A 23,554-nucleotide genomic window follows, 5' to 3' on the forward strand; every position below is an offset into this window, starting at 1 on the left:
GGCAATTAACCCTAGGGTGAATTTCGGGGATCCGAACTCCCCACCTGGAGTAAGCAGACACCAGGCGAGCTTACGAACACAATGCTGCCAGTGCATCTCTATCTCGGTCCTATTGTGCAACCTTCCCATTGGTCCAACAGTTTGCCATATTGTGTGTTAATTTTGTGCTCAGAAGAAACGCCTCTGGGAATTAAGTTGAGACTATGGATCGCATTTCAGCTCTGGCCAGAGTGACTGTGAAGCTGTGTGTGTCTCTGGAGAGGAAAAGCAAGTGTGTCCTCCAATTGCCTCCCCTTCCTGTGTGTGCTAGCCTGCTGATTACCCACGTCTTTCCCTAGGATGGGTACTACGGCTACAGTGGCTGCTCCGGCTGTCGAAAGTGTGACTGCGACTTTGGCTCCATAGGCACCAGCTGCCACGCTGAGACTGGTCAGTGTAGCTGCCGGCCCGGGGTGACTGGTCTTCGATGCCAGCAGTGCGCGCCAGGCTACTGGGGGCTCAGCGAGCGTGGCTGCACAAGTGAGTTTCTTCGCTGCTGGTAAATCTCATAGAAGAAATATCTGGACAACTCTATGCAGCTCTGCTGCAGTGCCGAAGGGCTGTGTTAGATGCTTAGCATGAATCCAGTCCCTTCTCACTACGGATACGGGAATGTTGTGTTTTACATCATCTCCGTGGTGCTACAACTGGAGAGCCCCCCAAAAGCGTTGAGAGCAAAGAAGCCACCATAATCCCATGGAGGCTTTTCATCATTATTTGTCATTTAGATCGTAACAATGAAAATAAAATACGCCAAAGTGTTGTCTGGGCACTTGGCATCACCTTGCAAAGGGCCCGGTTTTAAAAAAAATCTTAGGCTGCAAAAGTGCGTTTTGCCCTTTCCACCCCTTCAGCTTGCACCAGCAGTCACCACAGTTACTTGAGCTAAGCAGGTAAGTGCTCAAGTTGCTAAATACAATCATTTGCATGTGCAGCGACCCATCCAGCCGAAGAAAACTCCCAGCAATTCTTTATGCAAACTAGGTGTGCAATTGCAATCTGAAGTTTTTTAAAATAAACCGTGACTTTTGTGTTTTTCTGTACATTAAGCTTCACTAGTCAAAGGGGAGGATCGACTGAGCTAATCTCTCCTTCCATTAAAAAAACATGTTCGCAGCCCCACCCATCGGCCCTTGTTCATTCATTGATTCTGTTCGGCGGTGGTGTTTTGCCCTGTGACGGAATCCCAGTGTTCCCTCTCTCAAGGGGCTCACTAGGTCCGGACAGACCTCCCTCAACTGCCTCCTTTTCGTTGGCAGAGTGTCAGTGTAAGGGGGGCTCCTGCGACCCCCGGACTGGGGAGTGCACCTGCTCCCATGGCCTGACGGGGAAGCAGTGTGACACCTGCATAGAGAAGTATGAGATCCCTGTAGCAAATGGCCCGGACAGCATGAAGTGTGAAGGTTAGTAGCATCGTGTTATCTTCCCCCTGCCTCCCCCCCCCACACACACTTGGCTTTATTGCAGGAGTGAGGTAGAGCTGGCTGCAAAATGGGGGGTGGGAGGGTTTCACTGAAAATATTGACAAACGTTTCATTTTCATCTCATTTTTTTTTTTCTGTTTTTGGTGGAAATTCAAACACTGAGAACATTTTGGCCAAAACAAGAAATTGGCCAGAACCCGAAATATTTTGATTTGGAAATGCTGCTGCAATGCAACGGGCGTTGTAGTTAAGCTGCTTCATGTGTCCATTCTCCTCTATAGGCCGAGCTCCCAGGTAACGCTACAATCTGCTTTGAGTCACCCCAGGCCCCCTCTTGGAGAAGGGGCATCATGGGAGTCTCCTGGCCATGGTGCATTGTGGGAGATGTAGTCTGATCAGTACTTGCTAGAGAGTAACCTTTAACAGGCAGATCCTAATTGTCAGGTCCCCACAGTGTGGTGGCCCCTGGCAGTAATTAAAACATTGGCGGTGAGCTTGGCAGACAGCACCCTGCCTTCTGGCTGGTTTCCTTTGTGGCCGTAGGGCCGATAACACAGGAACAGTGTTAATCAGCCTAATAGTGGGCATGGCTCTGATCTCGCCAATTAGGAGCAACTTCATCCGAGTTATGTGGGGTATGTGAGTGGGAAGCTGCTGTGAGACCAAGAGCAGGCCCGCCGACCGTTTGCACTCCTTGGCACACCCCTAAAAGCATTTGGAAATCCTGATCCTTTGTGCAAAGGGATCGAAAGTGGACCCGGGGACCCCAAGTTAACACCTTCCCCAGAGGGGAAGCCAATTCAAGAGGCGGGGATTTGGAGACATGTGGCTCCCCCTTTGGGTTAAAAAAATGCCCTTACTATGGTCATAAGGAAGGGGGAGATGGAAGGAGACGACGTGGGTGCATTAGAGCCGTTTACTCACCACCCCTTTCTCTTGGCAGTCTGTGACAGCTGCGTGCTGCTTCTGCTGGACGACCTCCAGAAGATCGAGGCCTCTTTCCCCAGCATCAGGAACCAGCTGATCAACCTGAACGCCAGCTCCATCGCTTGGGCCCGACTGCATGGTCTGAACAGCTCTATGAAAAACGTCACTGTATGTGGAGGGCTTAACGTGTTCTCCCCGCTGGCTTAGTCTCTGCATGGGGCTCTGGTCCTATTGCCTGATTTCCACCCCCACCTCTCTCTTTCAGAACCACCTGCGCGAATATCAGAGATCCATGAACAGGGTCAAGCAAAAGGCAGACGAGCTGGCAGACGAGAATGCGGACCTCACTCAGGATTTGATTGCACTGCAGCACAAGGCAGGATGTTTCTCAGTCCTTCTCCCCTTGCTGAGAACACTGCAGGCACAGACGGGCCTTCCCTTGTTCCTTTTCATAACAATGAGTGTTAGGTGCCCATGGGAGGAGCTAGTTAGGGCCAGGCCTCGTTTGAGCAGCTGCTGGACACTTGATTCCTGCAGCACCCCCTGCTAACCCAGCCCGGGGGTCGCCCACCGTGCACTCTGCCAGTGAACCTCAACCCTGTTCTTCAACACCCCTGCTCATCCAGGCAGGTTCCTTGCTCAGAGCCGAAAGAGGCTTTTAGATACGGGCAAATATCCAGCCCCCGCAACCACCATTTCATTCTTCTGCCGTATTTAAACCCTACTCTTCGGAGGGGAAAGGCATCCCCTGTTGATTTAAGACAGTCCCTGCCCAAAGCACCTATAGTCGACACAAGATTCAGGGGCATAAGTGGGTGCATAAAATGTGTGTGCACTTGCACGTGCAAATGATTTATACCCATTGGGTAACTACCTGTGCAAATGGCCAGTGTTTCCGTATGCGTGTAATTACATGACCTGAGTGCATTTTTGTACATCCACTTGCAAACTCTTTCAGAACCTCAAAGCTTGTGCGTCTTCTGCATTCTCCCGATCAATATGCAGGCTGTGTTGGCACAAGTCAGAATGTGTAACGGTGTTATGAGCAGGAAAGATTTTTGTCCACAATGGACCTGAGGGTTTTTTTCACCACCCATTTCATCATGAACACAATTTCTCACTCACTTCTGTGCACACATGGAGATAAACCGTAGCAGAGTACAGTACCCGTGCAAATCCTTGCCGAAGAGCTGACGCTTTCAGCTCTGTGGGCCCAAAAGCTGCCAACCCTTGCATTACGGCTCATGTTGTATCTCCCTGAATGCTTCAGCTAAACCAGTGATTTGTTTTGTAGGCAACAATGACTCACAGAAAAGCAAAGGATCTGCAGGGGCAGACAAAAGAGACCCATCAGAGAGCAGAGCATCTGCCGATTAGTATCCAAGGCATCCTGGATAGCATTGCAGGTAAGTGACCAGGTGTAAGTGTAACTGCCGGGTTGATTTTCCCCTGCCCCAGATCCCACACTCCCGCTGTTTCAAGTTGCTCAGGGCGCAGTGTTACCTTTGATAGTATCTGTGGAGATTCCTGTAGACGGTTTAAGCAACGTGGCGGGGTTGTTGCAGAGAATTCTGTGGCCAGTGAATCTCAGCTGTTTGGCTAAATGCCGTCTTTGGTGAAGCATGTTATATTTACACTTAAAATGTGAGAAATAGAGGCCATCTGCAGTGCTTTTCCCAAGAGTGATTGAGCAACATGGAATCTTCCTTGCCTGCACTGGCTGAAATCTGCCCCAGTAAAGCTAGAGGAGAAGACGAACTACAAGGGGGGAGGGATAGCTCAGTGGTTTGAGCATTGGCCTGCTAAACCCAGGGTTGTGAGTTCAATCCTTGAGGGGGCCATTTAGGGGATTGGGGCAAAAATCTGTCTGGGGATTGGTCCTGCTTTGAGTAGGGGGTTGGACTAGATGACCTCCTGAGGTCCCTTCCAACCCTGATATTCTATGAGTCTAAGATGGATTCTTTGGGAAATAGTCCAGTCTAGTGGTTACAGTAGAGGATCTAGAAACTTGGGTCTGAATTCCAGCTGGGTCATTCCCTCACTTCATGACTTGAAGCAAGTCACTCCATCTATCATTGGGCATCAGGACTCCAACAAAAACCAGATGCTGTTTTATCTGAGTGGGAGCTTTTCGGAGTGCTGGGGGAGGACCACATGCTCAATTGGGGGATAACCATGAGGTATGGCTTTCCCTGCAGATTTGGTGCGCCAGATGGACAAGCTGGGGACTGCAGACCTCAGCACGGCCTCCTCTGAGGAGTTCTGGCAAAAGATGGCCGAGGTGCAAAGGATGCTGAAGGAGATGAAGGAACGGGATTTCCTCAGCCAGAAAGGCGTGGCAGAACAGGAACACGAGAAGGCTCAGAAATGTAAGCCTAGCTCAGCAGGCACAGGGGGTGGGAAATGCCAAGGCGCAGGCTATGTCTAGTACTCCTGGGCTCTTTTCCCAAACTGTCCCATCGTGAGGGCATTGCTGCAAACATTGTTTATGGGGCATCTCATTGCTGTTATCCCGTTGTGGTCACCAACATTTGGAGAGTTACACTATTGAACTGAGTATTCCCATCTAGCTTCTACAGGCTGGGAGTTTCCAGTACTGACCTCCTCAGCAGTCCAGCAATGAGGGGACAGTAATTGATAGTCCCATTTTAGTCTCTTCTGCAAATTGCAAAGGTGCTAATAAGTGCCAGTGATTTTTCACTTCAGTCCCAACAGAATTTAGCTCCTCTGTACAAGCAAGTTCATGTACTATCAGAAGGCTTCAGGTTTATTTAATTGCATTTGAATTTCATTAACTTAATGGTTCTGTATGACAACACTTAAAAATGTAGTTAGTGTTTTATATATATATTTTTTTCTCACATGCACCTATACACGCTCGTATATCTTGTGTTCAGTGGTTGAGTAAATTGTCCCAAATGGTGACAACAGAAGTGTGTCTGTCGTTCCTTGCTCAGAGAGACCTGGAGTCTGTGATTCCCCAGGGACTCTCCATTGCAATGCACTGCTCTAATCAAACAATACTCTGTTGCAAGAACCTCGGAGCCAAATTCTTCTCTCCACTGGCATCACTGGAGTTACTCCAGACATGCACGAGTGTAACTGTGGGAAGAGATTTCAGATAGCAAATGGATCTTTAATCTAGCAGAAAACAGCACAATGAGATCTGATGGCTGGAAGCTGGAACTAGATGTATCCAGATGAAGTGCAGATTTTTAACAGGGATGGTAATTAACCATTGGAACCACTTACCCAGGAATGTGGTGGATTCTCCATCACTTGGCAGCTTTAAATCAAGAGGGGATGTCTTTGTCTTTTTTAAAGATTTGCTGTAACTCAAACAGAAATTATGGGCTTCATGCAAAAATTACTGGGTTAGGTTCTTTGGCTTGTGTGGTTAGAGGAGATGGTGATAATGGTCCCCTTCTAGTCGTAAAATCTGCTTTGAGACCAGAATCGGGCCCTGAGCCTTTCGAGCAGTTTCCACTGTGCACTCAGAAAGAACTCTTAAACGTTGGGGAAACAAGAGTTTCAAGGCAATCTCCTTGTGCACTCTGTCATCAGTGCTCCATCGCGTGAGGAGTGAGCTGTACAGCAAGTGGGAATCCAACCAAGACCTGGTGAAGAGCATCAAAGACTTACTGGCTCAATATAGCTCAGAGCTGATGGATCTCCGAGATGCTCTCAATGAGGCTGTGAACAAAACCAGGCAGACAGAGGACTTGAACAGCCTGAATCGGAACAACCTTGAGGAAATCCAGGTACAACGAGGGGTTTATTTGCATATAGGCATGCAAGGGAACTGACACCATTGGGTGAACCTGCATGGTTTCGTCAGTGGCTAAGGCATGTCTGGCATAATCTAGGTCTTGTGCCTGTTGCTTGATCTTGTGGCTCCTAACTAACACTATCCATCTGTGTCTCAAGCGAAAGAGTAAGGAGCTGCAGAAGCAGTATGGGGTGGTGCAGGACACTTTGCAGATGGCTGAGGACTCCCTGGTCCAGGTCTCAGATCTTCTACAGATAATAGAGAATGCAAAGGAGGTGAGTGATGAAAAAGCTCAGGGTTGTCCGGTGGTCGAGGTGTGTCAGATGGGTTGGCATATGATGCTGGTAGCAAGAGGGACAAGGCATTGGGGGTAGGGAAGGGTGTTGGTGGAGTTGGCACTAGCCATGGGGAAGGGTGGAGAAAGAATGGTGGTGTGGGTGAAGGGCATGGTGCTGGCAATGGAAAATCAGCCATGTGCTGGTCACCTGCCAGCCCCCCCGGAATGTCTCTCTCCCCTCCTGGGTGTGTGTCCAGCTGCCGAAGTGAGGAGCTGGCAAGGTTGGTGAATGCCCCCTTGTGGGCGTGTCCTCCTGCAGGAGTACGAGAAGCTAGCCGCCCGGCTGGACGGAGCCAGGTACCCCCTGACAGAGCGGGTGAAGAAGTTTTCTCCCGCCAGCAGTAAGATCCCCATCGTCGAAGAAGCTGAGGAGCACGCTAGGTTCCTGGATGAACTCGCTCGGAACCTTTCCAGGTAACGTCCCTGGCTGCCCCAGCTTCACCCCGGCCTGTGTGGGCCCGGCACTCTCGTGGTCTGCTCCACTTCTTATTCCTGCCTGGACCAAGGACGCTGAGCCAGCCGTGGGGTAACTCCACTGACTTGGCTCAGCACCCTGCTCCCCAGCACATTTGCTAGGGGGACTCGGGCTGCTTGTGTAAACAAGTGGTGGTGTGTGGTCGAGGGGCCTCTCCGGGGCACTCGGAGGGGTCTGAAGATTGCCGAAGTCCCTGCTTTGATATGCGTCTTGGGATAATGTTTACATGTAAGAATTGATGTATTACCTGTAGCCCAGCACTCAGCAACATCCCTGTGGTAGCAAACCAGCCTGTGATGGAGAAAGCATGTGGGTGAGAACAGGGCTGGTACCCGTTTCCAAAGGGCGCAGGGCATGGTGGTGCCACCTGTTAATTGGGCGAATTTGAGTCTTCAGGATGTGATCAGCTGACCTCTTAGACCCAATCTGTGTCCGAATGCTAATTGTCATTCATTATTTGTGCTGTTTCATTGGTTGTCCATCTCCTCCACTCTGCACAGCAGTATGCAGGGGAGTGATCCTCCCTCACTCCCACCCCACCACTTCCTACTTCACAGACAGTTTCCTGCCATGGATCGTGGAAGGGCTTCTCTCTCAGAGCTGGGTGCTGGGTTCAAAATGGACTGGGCACTGCAGATCTCCAGACCCGGGGGCGGGGGGTGAGTGGGAAAGAGCGGCAAATTTGGAGACCAGTATGGGGAAGCCAGTTGTTCAGGCCGTGAGTGAAAACCCCACATATGGGGGGGGGGTCTTAAAGTGGGGAGCCCAGGACAGTGAAATGTGTTGCCAGTGCTTGGGTCTGGCCCCTGATGCTCCACTGCGCTTCTGACAATGGACTTTATTTATTTGTCTTCAAATGCAGCAGCATCCAGGGTGCAAACCAGGATGGGTTTATCCAGCGAGCGATCAATGCCTCCAACGCATATGCCAGCATCATCGAGGCTGTGAAGAACGCAGAGAGAGCAGCCAAAGACGCTGACGAGGCAGCCGGTGAAGCTTTGACAGTATGCAATTTCCCTTCAGGCCCACACCCACCCTTGCAAAATCCTGGCTCCAATGAGCCGGCCCGGTGCCCTTTGCTCCCCTGGCCACGCTGCAGCTCTTCATTCTGATACCCGACACTGCTGTCACCCTTCCATCTGAGGTCTCGTATGGGCTCAGCCTGCCCTCACTGCAGTGAGACACCTGTTAGTATCTCCACCTCACCACATGGGGAAACTGAAACAGTGAGACATTAAGTGATGTGACTAAATGACTTTGGCATCTGGTACCTCAAATTCTCCTCTCTGTTACCCCTCCCCACGCATACACACAAACACACACCCCTGCCCAGCAAAACATTTGCCTGAAGGTGGTGTAGATGCTTTCTGACCAACATTGGCTATTTGCCTAGCATTTAGCCTTTGCTGAGACTGGGGAATGGGGACTTGAAGTCCTCTTCCAATCCTAGGGCTCAGGTGCTGAACCACTTGGTGCCAGATTCCAGACAGTTAGTGAGGAGGTCTCCTGTGTGTTTGTAGAGTGTTGTATCGGGAGATCTTGGTGCCCTATCTAAAGAGCTGAAGAAGAACAGCAGTGCCCTGGAGCAAGCCGTGAAAAGGGAGCAGAGGAAACTCGATGGGGGTAAGAGAGGGGCCAGCAGTGGACACAAGTGTTCCAGGGAAATTCTTCTGCGTGGGAAAGATAGAAAGCACTGTGTGTGTGTGTGCGCGCGTGCGTGCGTGTGTTGGTTTTGGGTGGAAGTGATGGTGTGTGATGTGCTTTGGAGGAGCGATAGATGTACAAACACCTCACGTGTTATATACGTCTATTTCCAGCTATTAAAGGGACGCTGCAGGCAGCCAAGGACAAACTGACCGATCTCCGAGAGAAGAAGGAGCAGCTCCTGAACCAGCTGCGATCTGTACAGAACATGCTGGACAAGGACCAAGGTTTGTCTGTAGCCACTTTCTTCTAGAAAAGAGTTCTGCACATCACAAGAGAAAAGCGTAGCTGTAGTCCCTTCTAACACGCAGGGCAGTCTATGGTCACGGTAGGTACCCAGTGGTTTGCCCATCCAGTGACCTTGCGGGCGTATACCTGACCCTATACATTGGTTACATCTTGCTTCATTTTCTGGGCTGAAGGTCTAAACTGCCTCTACCTCCTGAGCGGGGGGGGGGGGGGGGGGGGGGGGGGGGGGAAGGGGGGGGTTGGTGGGGGGCGGTTTGGTTTGGTGGGCTTTGATGGTTTGTGAAATGGGGGGGGGGCGGGGGGGGAGGGCACNNAGGGGGGGGGGATGGGGGAGGAAAGGGAGTCTTGGTAGAGGCCCGTTTTCATTGGTGGGCTTGTAATGCTTTTGAAATTGAGGAGCTGAGTGTGTGTATGAGCCACCAACTCATGTACGTCTGTTATTGCATAAGGTCAGGTCCCATCATTGCTAAGCTGATGCAGAAGCATGGTGCTGACTCCAGTCAGAAGCTAGGAGCTCTGCCCTCCCTCCTGCTCTTTGCTGAGTTTGAGCCTTGTCTCCTTTCCTCTCAAAGATAACACCACGGCAGTTATTCAGAATGCCAAGGCAGCAGCTGCAGCAGCCAACGACACGGTTGCCAGGGTGGAAGATACATTGAGCAACATGAAGAAGAACCTGGATGAGTGGAAAGACCAGTATGGAGGCCTTAAAAATGAAGACTTAAACCAGGCAGTTCAAGACGCCAAGAAGTCTGGTATGGAAAGATGGGGGTTAGCCCTGGTATCCCCAGGCTGGGGATAAAGGCCAGGACGCTGCTGTCGTCATGAAGCACTTCACTGTGGTAGCTAAGTGCTGCTCTGTCTCTGTTGTTCCCTGCTGACAAGTTTAAAGGGAGGCTGTTGTGTGTCCCCCTCTGATTTCCTCTCTCTTCGCAAAGTCCAGGTCATCCACTGGGGCGGGTTGTGGATGTTCTTACAATGTGTTGGATGCACTTTACGGCTGTATTTTTAAAAGTCACTTTTGTTAGTGCTGCCAGCAAGTCCTGCAAGAGAGGTGTGCACGTTAGCCACTGCTTCGCTCCCTGTGACAGCTGCGCTGTGTCCATTTCTTCGGCTTGCGCCCCCGATAGCTGAGTGTAGGATCCCTTTCCACCCCGCTGATCATTATCCCCTGTTGCCCTTTGCCTCCCCGAATCACGCCCTCCAGTGTCGAACCTGGAAAGCACCATTCCGCTGCTGCTGGAGAAGTTGAGAGGCCTGGAGAACAGGAGGAATAAGAACTCCACTGTGTCCGAGAACATCCTGCAAATCCGCCAGCTGATCACGCAGGCCAGAAATGCTGCTAGCAAGGTAGGGGCGTGGGGGAGAGGGCTGTATATGTGAGAGTGCTGGTGTGCGACGGGTCGGAAGGTGAACCCCTGAGGGCCCTAATTAGCACAGGCAGGCACCAAGCAAACCTCCCTTAGGCTGCTCTCCGCAAGGCTACATGGGAGCCCCTGAGTTTGGTTTGGATCTTGTTTGGCCAAAGCAGGTTCACTGATTTTGTATGAAGGCAATGCATGCGGAAACTTTATTCCCCTTTTGACTGGCCAATGAGGCTACATTTTGCATCATGTAGGGCAGTTTTAAAAACGGATTTGCAAGGCTGTGGAAATGTGGGGTGAGCTGGGATTGCTCTGAAGTCCGGATATTGGGGGATCCATTTGAGGGGGTAGAGAAGTCAGTCTTGATCGTACACTTTGTGGTCTCCCCTGGCCCCTCCAAATCTGCAGCAGGCTCCACATGGTCTTTATGGATCTCCCCTTCAGAGCCTCCATAAAAGTACTTTGTCGTGGTTAAATCTCGGCTTTAAGACCTGCTGGGCAAAAGATTTCAGGCAAAGCTTTTGGGGGGGGGGCAAACAATGCAGATTCAGGTCAACTGAAACATTTTGCAAACTTGTGTCAAATTCACTGACCTAGTTCTTGGTCAAAGAGAAACAAACAAAAAACAAACCCCCCCCCCCCCAACCTCCCAAATCAAAATGTTTCATTTTGACAGTTTTGAAAGAAAACCTTTCACATTTTTTATCTGACATTTGCATCAATTTTATTTAAAAATCATTTGAGATTTTTTTTTTTTTAAAGTTTGGTTCTCATCTAAATGCAGGGTTTGGGGGTTTTTTTTCAACGTTTTGGTTTACCCAAAAATTCAACAATTTTTAGTTTCAAATCGACTCAAAGTGAATTTTTTTTTCTGGATCTGTTCTGCAAGTGAACCAAAAAATCACCTCCCCTCTGCGCCTAAGGGTCAGTCTACAAGAAGAGCCCCGTGGCTGGCCCGGGCTCACAGGACTTGGGCTGGGGGAGCTGTAAAATCGCAGTGTAGATGTTTGGGCCCGGGCTGGAGCCCAGCTTCTGAGACCCCCGCAAGGAGGAAGGGTCCCAGCGCTCAGGCTCTCTCCTGAACCTGAGCATCTCCACTGACATTTGTAGCCCCGCACCCTGAGGCCCACAAGCCCAAGTCAGCTGACCTGGGCTCTGAGACTTGGTGCCGCAGGTTTTACACACGCTAAATGCGACTCTGCCTGGGCTGTCACCATAAATGAGGAGTCAGGCTGCCTGGGCTGCTTCCGTCAGCTTGGCTTTGATTTCTCCCCCTCTAGGTGAAGGTACCACTGAAGTTCAACGGCACCTCGGGCGTCCAGGTCCGGACTCCCAGTGACCTGCAGGATTTGTCGGCCTACACCTCCCTCAAGTTCTACATCCAGAACCCGGAGCCCAAACCCAGGCAGCGGCGTCAGGACGGGGCCGACGCGGGACAGTTCGTATTGTACCTGGGCAATAAAGAGGTAAGAGCTGCTCATCCAAGCACAGGAGCGGGAGAGGGAACCGTGCAGCAGGCAGAGCTTGGGCTGGGTGATCCAGAAGGGGAACAAGTGTGCGATGGATGCCAGTGCAGAGCTCTGGATGGGGTGGGAAAGTCTCCTATCAGGAAGGTCTTATGTGCTGCATTCAGCCAGTGAATATCTAAGCCAGCTGTCTCCATTCACCCAGCTTCTCCCTACTGCTTGTAAAGGTTTCAGGCACTGAGAGTGGGAGCAGGGTGTCCACTATTGCTGCCAAACATTATTGAATTGAGAGGAGAGGGCACAAAACCTTCCTCCGGGCGGAACCTGGGGCTGCTGTCGTCCCCTCACAGGGGCCCTGGGAGAGTGTGGTAGGAGACAGCAATCGCATGGGCCATGCCGCCCCCAGGGCTAGATGCTGCTCATTTATAGGAGAGCCACTGGGCTGTGTGTGAAGGTAACTGTGAGCCTCCAGCCCACGCACATTCCCACTGCGACGTGAACACCACATTGCTTTGATCCTAGCCCTTGCAATGGCGCATCCCTCTGACGCGCAGGTGCTGGGCTCTGCATGCACTGGAGCGTTTGTTTTTTGAGGGATGAGCGTATCTGGTTTGTATATTGTGTCCTTTGGTTGGAGCTAGGCCTCCAATAACCCTCTGGAAGACTGTGCACTCAGCTGTAAAAATCCTGAGAGCCGCCTTGCCTTGAGAGCATTACTTTAAACTCCCTCAATGATTTCCCCTTTTTGGACCGGTCCGCTGCAAACCCTTTGGATTGTTTGCTCTGTGCATTCAGGCCACTGGAGACTACATGGGCATCGTGCTCAAAGACCGCAAGGTGCAGTGGATCTATAAACTTGGGGACGAAGAACCGACCTATCTAACAATTGACGAAGAGATTGGAGAGCAGTTTGCTGCAGTCAGCATCAACAGGTACAAAATTCACACAAGCCACTCGCGTAGCTGGCTGAGCTAGAGAAGAAACTAAAGCAGCAGAGGGAGACTTTGCATAGTGGAAGTGAGAGGGCGAGAGAGAGTAATTTGCATTCGCATCGGTGACAGTTCTGGGAGTGAATCACCTTGTTACCCTCTCCCCCATCCCGGGCTCCAGGAAGAGGGACACTTCCTAGTGCTTAACTGGGTGCCAACCCCCTGACACCGCCTGTCTGTTGGCCACGCAAACAGTCTTCTAGCTATGCCAGCCTTTATTTTACTTCCAGGTTAACAGGAGGTGCACCCCAGTCCCTGAGCCCCTTTGAAGTGTTCCCCTGTAGTCCAGTCCCTTCTCCAGAAGTACCACTGAGCAGCGTACACACCAGCTTGTATGGTTCAGCTCGGGATCAGCCGTGTACAGCCCCACAGCACTGAGATACATTTGTAGTGAAAACAAGAATACATTTATTAACACAGAACAGAGAGTCGAATATTCCCGTGAGGAAGGATAATGGAAACAGAAGTGTTACATATAAAACAAAATCAACACGCGCTTTCTAGAGACTAAATTTAACTTAACAGGTTAACCTCCTGTCTAAACCAATCTTCATCTCACCCAAACCCTTTTGCTGCGTTTCCAACCAAGGCTGGTAGTGGTCCCATTTTAATAAATGTAAATGCACTGTCTGTTTACTTCCTAGGTGCAGGATAAGAAGGTGTTCTCCTCGTCCCCCAGTTACAATCCAGTAAACCTTGGAAGGGCACCCCTGGATAAGGGTCTTTTCCCCCTGCTGTTCTTCTCTTCCTGTTAAATCTCTGTCTTTCATCTGCAGTTAGCTCAGGCTGGGGATTGGGAATAAGCCAATATTCGGTTTACATTTCAACAAATAGATGGATAAACATCTCTGGTCTGACGGGACACCAGTTTTTCACCTCTGGTTGGCGACCGCCTGTCACAGTACATATACACAACTCCTTAAGTATCATCCACACATTTCTCTCGCAGCAGATACGATAGGATCAGTATTATATAAGCTTGTATTAGAGATCTCCCATGGCCCTCTTCGGTGAACTAGAATGTATGAGCTAGACTCAGCAGATACCTGTAACCTCTCTGTGCCCCTTTGCCAGCGGCATTAGGAGGTTCTTGGGTCACAGCATCTTTCACCCTTACAGTCACACATTACTTAAACTTCTCCTCTCCCTGGTGAGATGAGTAAAGGATATCACAGGGCTCCCGTCACCAAAACGCAGCCATATCCAGGGCGAAATGCAGCAGCTGATTAACAGCGTGCGGAAAGGGAAGAATGACCCTGCATCCAATTGACACACAAGCAACGTTGGCATGTAGCACGTAATGTGGAGTCAGGATTTAATCAAAGGGCAGGGTCCCAGTCCAGTGCAAGCCTGCAGGTGGCACTATTACATACATGTCCTAGCAGTGCCATGGGTCTTTGAAAGGTGGCCAGGACTTCAGGGTAAAAATCTCACCCGAAAGAACCAAAATATATCTTTCCTCCTCCCCCCCACCCCCAAATGCCCAAGGGAGTGCTTGGCTCTAATCAGCTCCTGCAGGGGCTGGGGAAGGGAGAGCAGAGACAGCCCTTCCTGGGCAAAGAGGCAACGCTTGTGCCTAGCTCCACGACTGGAGCCTGCCTCCCCACAGATGAGCATTTCACCTCGTGGCTACAGGCTTTAAAGCCCAGTGAAGCTGCTGTGATTTGCTGACTACTCTAAGATGCTCCAGTTTAAGTGCACTGCAGTCTCGTGCAGTCGGATAGAGCTGAGGGGGAGGTTTGGGTGTGGAGAGGGATTCCCCGTCTGCCTGGCTCTCTCCTCCCCTTGTACTGACTGTGTGATCTGGGCGGGCAGGATCCTGCAGTATGGACACATGTCTGTGATCGTGGAGAAGCAAACCTTGCACGAGACGAAAGGAGACAGCGTAGCCAAAGGAGATCAGGGGCTGCTCAACCTCGAGCCACACAACGTGGTCTTCTATGTGGGAGGCTACCCCGCCGGCTTCACGGTGAGATGGGTTAACGCAGCGGAGCGGGCAGAGACTGGGTTCCTGGATTCTTTGGGCCAGATCCTCAGTTGACTCCATTTACACTGTGGGCACATTCGTGTCTCCCCTGGACCAGGCTTTGCGATACCACAAAGAGCCTTTTCCCTCTGTTCCTCCCCCTGGCTCCCCGCCTGCACAGGCCTGGGGTGTAGCTTGTTTCTGTGGGTATGCCTGGGTCAGATACAGCTCTGGCTCCCTCCCCACCCCGTGTCAGCGGCACAAACCGCAGGGGGCCACGCTCATGCTATCAAATAAATGAACAAGCTGTTCTGAATCCATCAGGCGGCACTTAGTGCACAAAGGTGGCCCTGCTGTACCATTCTGTCCTGAGCCGCTCTGTGCCTGTCCTCTCTTGGGAAGTCCCATAAGATTTCCTTCTCTAAATACTGTTGGATGGGGATGGGGGGATTCTTTGGGTCAGCCCCTTGTATATGTTCCTCCAGCAGCCCATGGCAGGTGTTCTGGCTTCACCCTTAACACATGTCCCAGGTGTTTCCATCTTTTCTGGATAACATTAGAGATAAGGGGTTGTTGAGCTCTCTGGTGAATCTCGGAATTTGTTATAAGCTCATTCCATTTAATACCTAGCATTGTTTGGAGGCATTTGCTTTCTTTGCCCGTTGGCTGTTTATTTCCCCTATGTTAAAGTGAGAGCTGCACGCTCAGGAAGGCAGGATCTGCCCTGCTAGATTAAACTAACCCTAAAGAAGTATAGCCGTAGACAGTGACCTTCTTCTTCAGCCTCCAGTGACGCTGCGCTACCCCAGCTACCGGGGCTGCATCGAGATGGATACGCTGAACGAGGAGGTGGTGAGTCTATACAACTTCCAGCGCACCTTCCACCTGGACACCGCTGCTGACAAACCCTGTGCAAGGTACGAGAGAATTCAGTACACTGCCTTCAGCATGATGGGAACGTCTCCTGTCCCTCCAGAGCTTAGAAGGGGGCCGAGATAGTCACCAGGGAGGAGGTGACTTGCAGTTAAATCTTAGACTGCATTTGACCATCGCATATTTTTGTTGAAAGCTCTTCCCCACCCCTAAAAGTCTGTAACTCTTCTTCTTTCTCTTGCCTTGCTCAGGTCCAAATCCACGGGAGATCCCTGGCTGACAGATGGCTCCTACTTTGATGGTACCGGCTACGCAGAAATCAAATTTGAGAGCCAGATCGGCTCGACCAAGCGCTTTGAACAGGAAATTCGTGTGGTCTCTTACAACGGGATTCTCTTCTTCTTGGAGCATCAGGCAGGTCCCCCTCCCGAATTTGTCCTTTGTTCGTCTCTGGGGGGTTCGCAAACACTAGTGATGATGGTGCTCTGGTTCCAAACACTGCAATCCCGTGCAGGGGCGGGGAACTGTCACCTCAGTACCCCAGGAGGCTGAGTTGGGCTTGTTTTACCCTCCCCACAGGGCCAGTTCCTGTGCCTGGCTGTTCAGGACGGAAAGCTGGTGCTTTACTATGACTTCAAGGAAGTCCTTGAGATGGCAGCACCCAGCGGTGACCCCACGTCTCTCATCGTCAGCAGCACCACGAACAAAGCGGTAATGCAGAGCAGGAGACGCTCCACCCCAGAGGCGGTGTTTCCCTGGGCTCCTAGACGAGCGATCTCTGCTTGGGATCTAGAAGTGGGGGGCCTGGCAGCAGCAGGAGATGCCTGGCCTGATCTAACTGGCACCACACCTGGCCGTTTGGAGGGGACCTGCTCAGTTCCGCGGTGTCCACTCACAGGAGAGCCTGCCACTTGCTCTTCTCCCAAGGCAGGGGAGCGCTGGCAAAGGGCTTGCGTGGGCTGCTCGTCCAGCGTCTTTGTGTGAGGTCGAGGGATGTAATCACAGGCTCCAGAAGGGGTAAATACGGTGAAGCGACTGTCACCATCCCAAGCTCGGGCTAGGGGAAGCCCAAGGCACTGTCTGTCTCGGTGCAGGCACTGCCTCCATTTGCAGCCTTGTTGCAGGAAAGGCTGCAGCAGTGCAAAGCAGCCGAGTAATGCAGCACAGGCTGACTGTGATAATCCATCCCCTTAGCCGGCATCTGGGGGCTCTGCTTGCCGGAGATTCCCTCCTGGGGCTGTCTCTCTCCGAGGGACTCATCCCCCCTTGCTGGCCAGCGCTTCGCTATGGAAACCCAAAGCGTAAGCGTGGCACTTATAGGCACTGGTTCTCCCACAGCGTGGACGGGGCTCCTGGTACATAGATGCTCAGAGCAGGACAGACTAAGTCCTGCAGGCTCTGGGACGCTGTCCTGGCACTGAGGGGCTGATTCTCATTCTCATGTGCTGCTCCACTGGGGATAAACCCTCACCCCGAGGGTGCAGGAGTTTATTTATCGTATTCCTCTTCGACTCCAGATCCAGATTTTCCTCCTCACCCTGAGTTCCAAACAGCGCATCTTAGTGCGGCTGGAGCGACAGACCATCTTCATGGTGGAGCAGGAGAACTCCCTGCAGAAAGCCGTTTCCTACTACCTGGGGGGCGTGCCCGTGCCCCTGCTGCCCGAGAGGTAACAGTCCTAGTCCTAGCCTGCCAGGAGAGAGTCATTGAAGGGGACAGGGTTGCTCTCTGAAGGGAGGCAAAGATCTTTCTCCTGATTGCTTCAGCATCCTTCCGTGAAGGAGTCATGGGATGGGTATCAAAACCTCCCCCACCCCCTCCCCAGATCACTGCTCAGCCCCACAGCCATTCGTGTGCTAGCCACTGCGCCTAGGTGACTGCCCACCCTGTCCGAGCAGTCGAGCCAGCTCAGAGATTTGTCTTCTCCTCCTGTAAATGAGGCAGAAGTCTCTGTCCTGGTAATGGACAGGACCAGGGCTCCTTGCAGAGAGGAAGCGGGTTGGGCTCTTAGTTGCATCCTGTTTATTTCCAGTGACTTAACTTTGCTGTTGCCCTTTGCACGAGGTCATCCATGGACATCTGGTCACCCTACGTGGAGCTGACACGTGCTCCGGGCGCCATACATCTCCCCGGCCCCAGAGTAAAATCTTTCCCCTTGGAGCCAGGTCTGTCTGGTCACAGATATCAAAGCCGGAAGGAGCCATTAGTCTGACCTCCTGCATGACACAGGCCTGTTAACTCAGCCACTTCCCCCCTTTCAGCTTGAAGGCCATCTTCCCCAAGGGAGGTTCGATCCGGGGGTGCATGAAGGGCCTGAAGGCGCTTGGCAAATACGTTGACCTAAAGCGCATGAATACGGTCGGAGTGAGCTACGGATGCACCTCGGACCTCTTGGTAAGTGGGGCCCGTCTGTCCTGGTATCGTGCTGGGTAATTCTCTCCACTGCCTCTAGGGGTCAGGCGCGAGGCAGTCTGCATCAATGGGTGCTGCCTGACCCTCTGACCCAGGAGGTACAGGCTGCAGCTGTAGAAAGGAGCCAAAGGAAACACTGCGGAGTCGTGATCGTGATCTCAGTGCCGTCTGCCTCGCGGCATGAAAGGCCCGATTCTCCTCTCGCTTAAACTGCCGTAAAACAAGTACGCCAGCAGAGACCCAGCCCAGAGGCAAGTGCTGGTGCTGAGTAAACGGTTAGGAAACGCACACCGCCATGTGTGATGTACACCCATCCCCGTATCTCTGGTACTTACCTGGTCCCCACTACTACAGTGTCTGAGGGTATGTTCACACTATGGAGACTGTAGCTATGCCAGCACAGCCCTGTAGTGTGGACGCAGCCTGTACCGACAGAAGGGATTTTTCCATCAGTGTAGGAACACCACCTCCAAGAGTGATGGTTGCTATGCAACGGAAGGGTTCTGTTGTCGACAAAGCTGTGTCTGCGCTGAGGGTTAGGCTGACATAGCTACGTCAGTGATAGTGAGGAGTTTCTTCGCACCCCTGACTAGCGTAGCTAAGTCAAATTAATGTTTAAGTGTCGACCAGGCCTGAGCACTGCACAGCCTTTACTGTATTTATCCTCACAACACCCTTGTGAGGTAGGGCAGTGCTGTTATCCCCATTTTACTGATTGGGAAACCGAGGCACAGATCGACTTGCTGTGGCTGCCTTGTTCACTTGTAATGGAGGAACGCCCTGTGATTGTGTTTTTCCTTCTCTGCCTCCTGCAGGTGGCCCGCTCAGTTAAATTCCACGGCCACGGCTACCTGACGCTGTCTCTGAAGAACGTGCCCTCGTTGCAGAACTTCTACACGGGCTTCAGCTTCCGAACCAGCCAGAGCCACGGCCTGCTGTACTCCCACTCCACAGCGGTAGGACTGCAGTGCACTTCTGCTGTTCCCCCCCGTCACAGCGGGGCCCGCACTTCACCTCGAAGGGGGCCGCACGTTTCTGAGCCCCGAGCCGCTTCTGTTTGAGGCTGGCTCTTGCAAGTAGGGTTCAGTGAGCACGGCTGAGGGGAGAGGGACACTGTCATGACAGCAAAGCCTTCTGCATCCTGCTCACCCCAAAAGCCCAACCCTCATCCCTAATCGCTGCCTCGCCAGAGAGGTGTGATTGTAACAGGAATCCCAGCAGGGAGCAGGTGAGCTCTTGCACGAGCTCAAGGTCTTTGGCTCGTAGTAAGAGCTGAAGAAGGGATTTTCAGAAGGAGCTGTATTTCCTGGGTGTACGGCAGGAGGTTTCTGTTACTCTCTCAAAGAAAGGGAGGCGTTAGCTCCGGTGATGAGTGAACAGTGAAAGGGAAGGGGGCGGGGAAGGGTCTCTGTTTAGAAAAGCAATGTTGGTAGATCCTCTCTTGCCCCTTCCCCGTGCGTCTTTGGGAGCCACAAAATTCTCTCCAACCCCTTAGCACAGAGAGATGGATTCTGGCACTTCTCCTGGAGATAGATTCCCCCCAGACATGAGGAGCCCTCACTTCCCATTCCACCTGGGGCCACGTCTTCCTGACTGGATGGAGGATCCCCCTTGCTGTGACATCACCTGGTACCTCTGTGCCTGGCTGGGTGTCCTGGGAGGGAAGTCACACCAGGAGGGCAAATGGCCGTTGATTCCTTGTAGTCGTTCGGCCATTTCCAGCTCTCGTGCGAGGCGTTATTTTTCCTTTGTAGGAAGGGAATTGCCAGGTGTCTCTGAAGAATGGCCGAGTAGCCGTGACAGTGTTGAAAACCGAACTCACCACAAAACATGCCTATGCGGACGATGCCAGCCACTACGTCGCCATCTACAACGATGCCACGGGGTACGTTCTAGTCATCCCTCGTAGCAGCACTGTCGCCACTGGTAGTAGGCACTGCCTCGTCGCAGCGTGCGGGGGACGCCGGGGCCGAGTGAATCGCTAGCTGTGCTCTCATTGCAGGGTTCGGCTTTACATAGATGATCAACTCCAAGGGCCCAAGCAAGGAGCCGATCGCTACAAGAGGCACAGGCGCCAGGAGGAGCAGATGCTGTTTCAACTGGGTGGTTTGCCAGAGGCCGGCGCTCTTAGCAACCTGACGGGCTGCATCGGGAATGTCTTTGTGAAGCGGTGAGTGCGGTGTGTCCCTGCGGTGCTGTCTCCTTAAATTGCCAGGGTGGTTAATTTGCCCCTTTTGTCCTTTCCCCTCCCAAATCAATCTGCTCATTTATCCCTTCCCCCAGTCCATCTGTAACCCTGATTCCCACCTCCCACATACACACACCTTCCTGATGTGCTGAGGTGCCCGACCCAGCTGGTGTTTGCTCACCTACTCAGGATGTGCCACCCCGGGGCTCCCCCACACTACCGGATGGAGACCTGTTTCCTTTGTGCAATAGGAAGTTAGACCCGCAGATGGTTGTGGACCTGCAGCAGAACACAGAGAGCTTCAACGTGACCATGAGCTGCCCATGGGACCGGCAGCCACAGCAGATGAGAGCGTCTCTGAAGAAAGACAGGCGGAAACTAAAGGTGTTGGACTCTCTTCCCGCTCTTCAGCTCCTCTGCTCCCATCTCCTAGCCGAGCTGTGTACTGGCAGCTTAAGGGTGCAGTTGGAGTCAGTGGCTGGAAATGGGGCAGGGATAAGGAACCTACCCACACCTCCCTGCCGTTGTAGTTGCGGTTGCCGTGGGTGAAACGTGGGGCCATACTCTGAGCTGACATTAACAGCCTGGGTGTGGACAGCAGAGGAGCTGCCTTGCATTCCCTGACCCATTCAGTCCATCTCAGCTCTTCCCTGCTCCTGGCTGTGTCCTCCAGCCCAGGGCACTGCACCCCCCAGCACTTGGGCTTCATGACGGCATTCCAAGGAGCCCACTCTGCCGTCCCACACCCTGCTGTGTCCCATGGTCACCCAACGAGGGGCACTGGTGTGGGGGACACTTCAACTGGCCTGGGACTGTGCCCTGCAGAGTCAGTGCCGCTCTGGGATTGGTGATTCCATGTTCCCCAGGGGGACACTCCCCAGCTGTGAGTTGGGTGGCAGCAGTTTTAGGAAAGGGAGCGGGGGTAATTTGGGGTCTGTATGAAGAGGCAGCAGAGAGAGACTCAATGCACCTTTGCGAAAAACAGAAAAAAGCAAACCAGCTCTTCCCTCTGGGAGCCCAGATAATCCAGAGCAGGGGTGGCTCTGGCCTATGTGGGCCCCAGATACAAGGGTGACAGGCACAGGGTAGATGCATTGGTCTTGCGTGTGGTGGCAGACAGCGCCCAAGTCCTCCACGATGGAGCCGTTGCTTTCCTTACCCAGACCCTTTCTTTTCCAAATTGTTCTCTTGTAGGTGCCAAGCAAGGCTGCATTGAAAGACCATAGGCATTACCAGGACAGGACCTGCCAGTTACCCAGGCACCCCAAAGCCGCTAAAGGTGCCTTCCGGTTTGGAGGATCCTCCACGAGTCATGTGGAATTCGATGATATCCCAGCGTCCTTCCGCGAAAGGTAAGTGCGCTGTGTCTGCCCTGTCTCCATACACCCAAACCCTGCTCCACCACCTGTCGCAGAGGAAAACGGTGATGAGTCAGGAGTTCTGGGGGCTGGCCTGGCTCTGCCATAGACTCCCTGGAGGGAATTGGGGGCAAGTCACTTTGGCCCAGATTGTTAAAGGGATTTAGGTGCCTAGGCACTTTTGAAAATGGCACTCAGCAGTGGCACCCATCTGCATCTTTAGGCACCTAAATCCCTTTAATAATCTGGCCCTTAAACACTCTGTGCCATAGTTCTCTGGATAACAGGGATAATTCTTAACCTGCTCCGTGGGGTGTGTGAGGGTTGGATGCTCCTGGCAATCTCAGTTGGAAAGAGCAGTAGCAGGGGGCATGGTGGTGGTAAGCTCTAGTAGCAGAGGTGGAGGGGGGGGACTGTGAAACTGAACAGCCCCTCTTGTTCTGCAGGTCCCACTTCTCCATGGACGTCAGGCTGAACTCAGCCAGTGGGCTGCTGTTTTACGTGGCCAGCAAACTGCAGGGCTCCTTCATGGCCCTCTTCGTCTCCAGTGGCCGCTTCGTGTTCCTGGCAGATTTCCATGGGAATAAACTGAGAATGCGGAGCAAAGACAAGTACCATGACGGCAGGTGGCACACAGTAAGCAGAGGGACCGCTGGGCTGGTACTTAGAGGGCGAAATGCATGGCACGCAAAGCTCCCTTTTCTAGCCCTCAACTAACCCCTTATTCCCCATTCCGCATCTCAGAGCAGTGCCACTGAGGGGCAGGAATTCCACCCACGATGAGGTGGACAGCAGGAAACATTTTTGTGGCCGCTTCTTTTTCTTGCGTCGTTGAGGCGAAGGTTATTTTTCAGGTGGCAGCTGTTTGACGCTGCCTACGTGGTTATAATCACCACCCATCTGGCAGAGGCGTGGGGTGTCTGTAGAGAGTAAAGTGGGTGGCAGAAGGGTCGTGTTTTCAAATGGACGGTCTCCCTTTCATCGCTGCGATTGGTGGCTACGGTCTTGCACCTCTGACAACCTGATGGGGGTGCTAATCAGAGCCCTTCTGAATCATGAACCACATCGATTCTGAGGCCAGAAGGGTTTAGTTGCCTGACCTCCAGCATGTCGGAGCCTTCTCTCCCTTCCCAAATTTAGTCTGATTCTTCTCCCTCACCAGAGCTGGGCTTTCCAACTGGACCATGGGCGTAGCAAAGCATGGGCATGGGTAGAAACAAACAGTTATTGCTCTGAACCCTGCTTACCACGTGGTGTGTAACGCTTGCTCGTTGCAGGTCTTCTTCGGCAGGGACGGGAGCAGGGCTCAACTGGTCATCGATGGCCTGAAGGCTCAGAATGGCGTGGTGGCTGCCGCTGGAGACTTTCTGGCCCAAAGCCCGTTTTATGTCGGGGGAGCTCCTGCTGCGAAAGCCAAGGCTCACGTTCCAGTAAGGACTCCGGACGCCTGGTCACCCCATCCCGCCATCCCAGCTCACTGCAGGAAGAGCTTTTATACCGGGTGTCCTCCCTTGTCCAGCAAGGGCAGGGGACACTGCCTTCCCAGATGAGTCTGCCGAGGGCGTCCATCTGGCTGGCAGCCCTTGGAGTCTCTTGGCTAGTCCTGGCCTCTCCCACTGCCACTGCATTGTGCAAAGTGGTAAAAGTTGCCAGGCAAAAATTAAACTAACGCAGCTCTGGGGAGAGTTGCCCAGATTCTCATTTGTACCCGGCCCTACTGCCCTGCTAGAGGCTGGCCGGCGGGCACAGCGCGCACACGCCCTTAGCTTAAGGCCCCTCTTCCCTGTCAGAACGGCGTAAAGGGGCCAAGGAGTACCAGCCCACATGATGCCCAGGCTGTGCTGTCAGATTTGCCAACTGCCTTCAGTGCCAGGAATCACACGCTGCTGAGTTTCCTGAGGACGCGCTCAGGCGCTGATGGAGCTGTTCTCTGGTGGCTTCATTCCCTGCTCCAAGAGGTTGCAGAGGACAGTCATAGGCTCTCTGTCCACAGGGCTCAGTCTTACCACTGTCCCGT

General features: G+C 52.6%; 1 protein-coding gene across 3 annotated transcripts in view; it reads left to right on the forward strand.

The window, feature by feature from the left end:
- Window positions 1–23,554, forward strand: part of LAMA5 (laminin subunit alpha 5) — a 162,587-nt gene that overhangs the window by 133,425 nt on the left and 5,608 nt on the right. For all 3 annotated transcript variants that reach the window (XM_034786599.1, XM_034786600.1, XM_034786598.1), the window contains exons 47-75: window positions 339–519; window positions 1,299–1,442; window positions 2,407–2,558; window positions 2,656–2,766; window positions 3,685–3,796; window positions 4,589–4,759; window positions 5,955–6,151; window positions 6,318–6,434; window positions 6,756–6,910; window positions 7,834–7,975; window positions 8,492–8,594; window positions 8,789–8,902; window positions 9,497–9,676; window positions 10,129–10,271; window positions 11,566–11,751; window positions 12,547–12,683; window positions 14,556–14,709; window positions 15,490–15,623; window positions 15,831–15,993; window positions 16,159–16,290; window positions 17,097–17,248; window positions 17,841–17,973; window positions 18,807–18,947; window positions 19,746–19,876; window positions 19,994–20,161; window positions 20,431–20,563; window positions 21,374–21,531; window positions 21,984–22,173; window positions 22,815–22,967. In XM_034786599.1, the coding sequence (XP_034642490.1) occupies window positions 339–519; window positions 1,299–1,442; window positions 2,407–2,558; window positions 2,656–2,766; window positions 3,685–3,796; window positions 4,589–4,759; window positions 5,955–6,151; window positions 6,318–6,434; window positions 6,756–6,910; window positions 7,834–7,975; window positions 8,492–8,594; window positions 8,789–8,902; window positions 9,497–9,676; window positions 10,129–10,271; window positions 11,566–11,751; window positions 12,547–12,683; window positions 14,556–14,709; window positions 15,490–15,623; window positions 15,831–15,993; window positions 16,159–16,290; window positions 17,097–17,248; window positions 17,841–17,973; window positions 18,807–18,947; window positions 19,746–19,876; window positions 19,994–20,161; window positions 20,431–20,563; window positions 21,374–21,531; window positions 21,984–22,173; window positions 22,815–22,967 (4,287 nt within the window). The remainder of the gene's footprint in view (window positions 1–338; window positions 520–1,298; window positions 1,443–2,406; window positions 2,559–2,655; window positions 2,767–3,684; window positions 3,797–4,588; window positions 4,760–5,954; window positions 6,152–6,317; window positions 6,435–6,755; window positions 6,911–7,833; window positions 7,976–8,491; window positions 8,595–8,788; window positions 8,903–9,496; window positions 9,677–10,128; window positions 10,272–11,565; window positions 11,752–12,546; window positions 12,684–14,555; window positions 14,710–15,489; window positions 15,624–15,830; window positions 15,994–16,158; window positions 16,291–17,096; window positions 17,249–17,840; window positions 17,974–18,806; window positions 18,948–19,745; window positions 19,877–19,993; window positions 20,162–20,430; window positions 20,564–21,373; window positions 21,532–21,983; window positions 22,174–22,814; window positions 22,968–23,554) is intronic.

This window comes from Trachemys scripta, chromosome 12 (genome assembly GCF_013100865.1).
Source record: "Trachemys scripta elegans isolate TJP31775 chromosome 12, CAS_Tse_1.0, whole genome shotgun sequence".
NCBI lineage: Eukaryota > Metazoa > Chordata > Testudines > Emydidae > Trachemys > Trachemys scripta.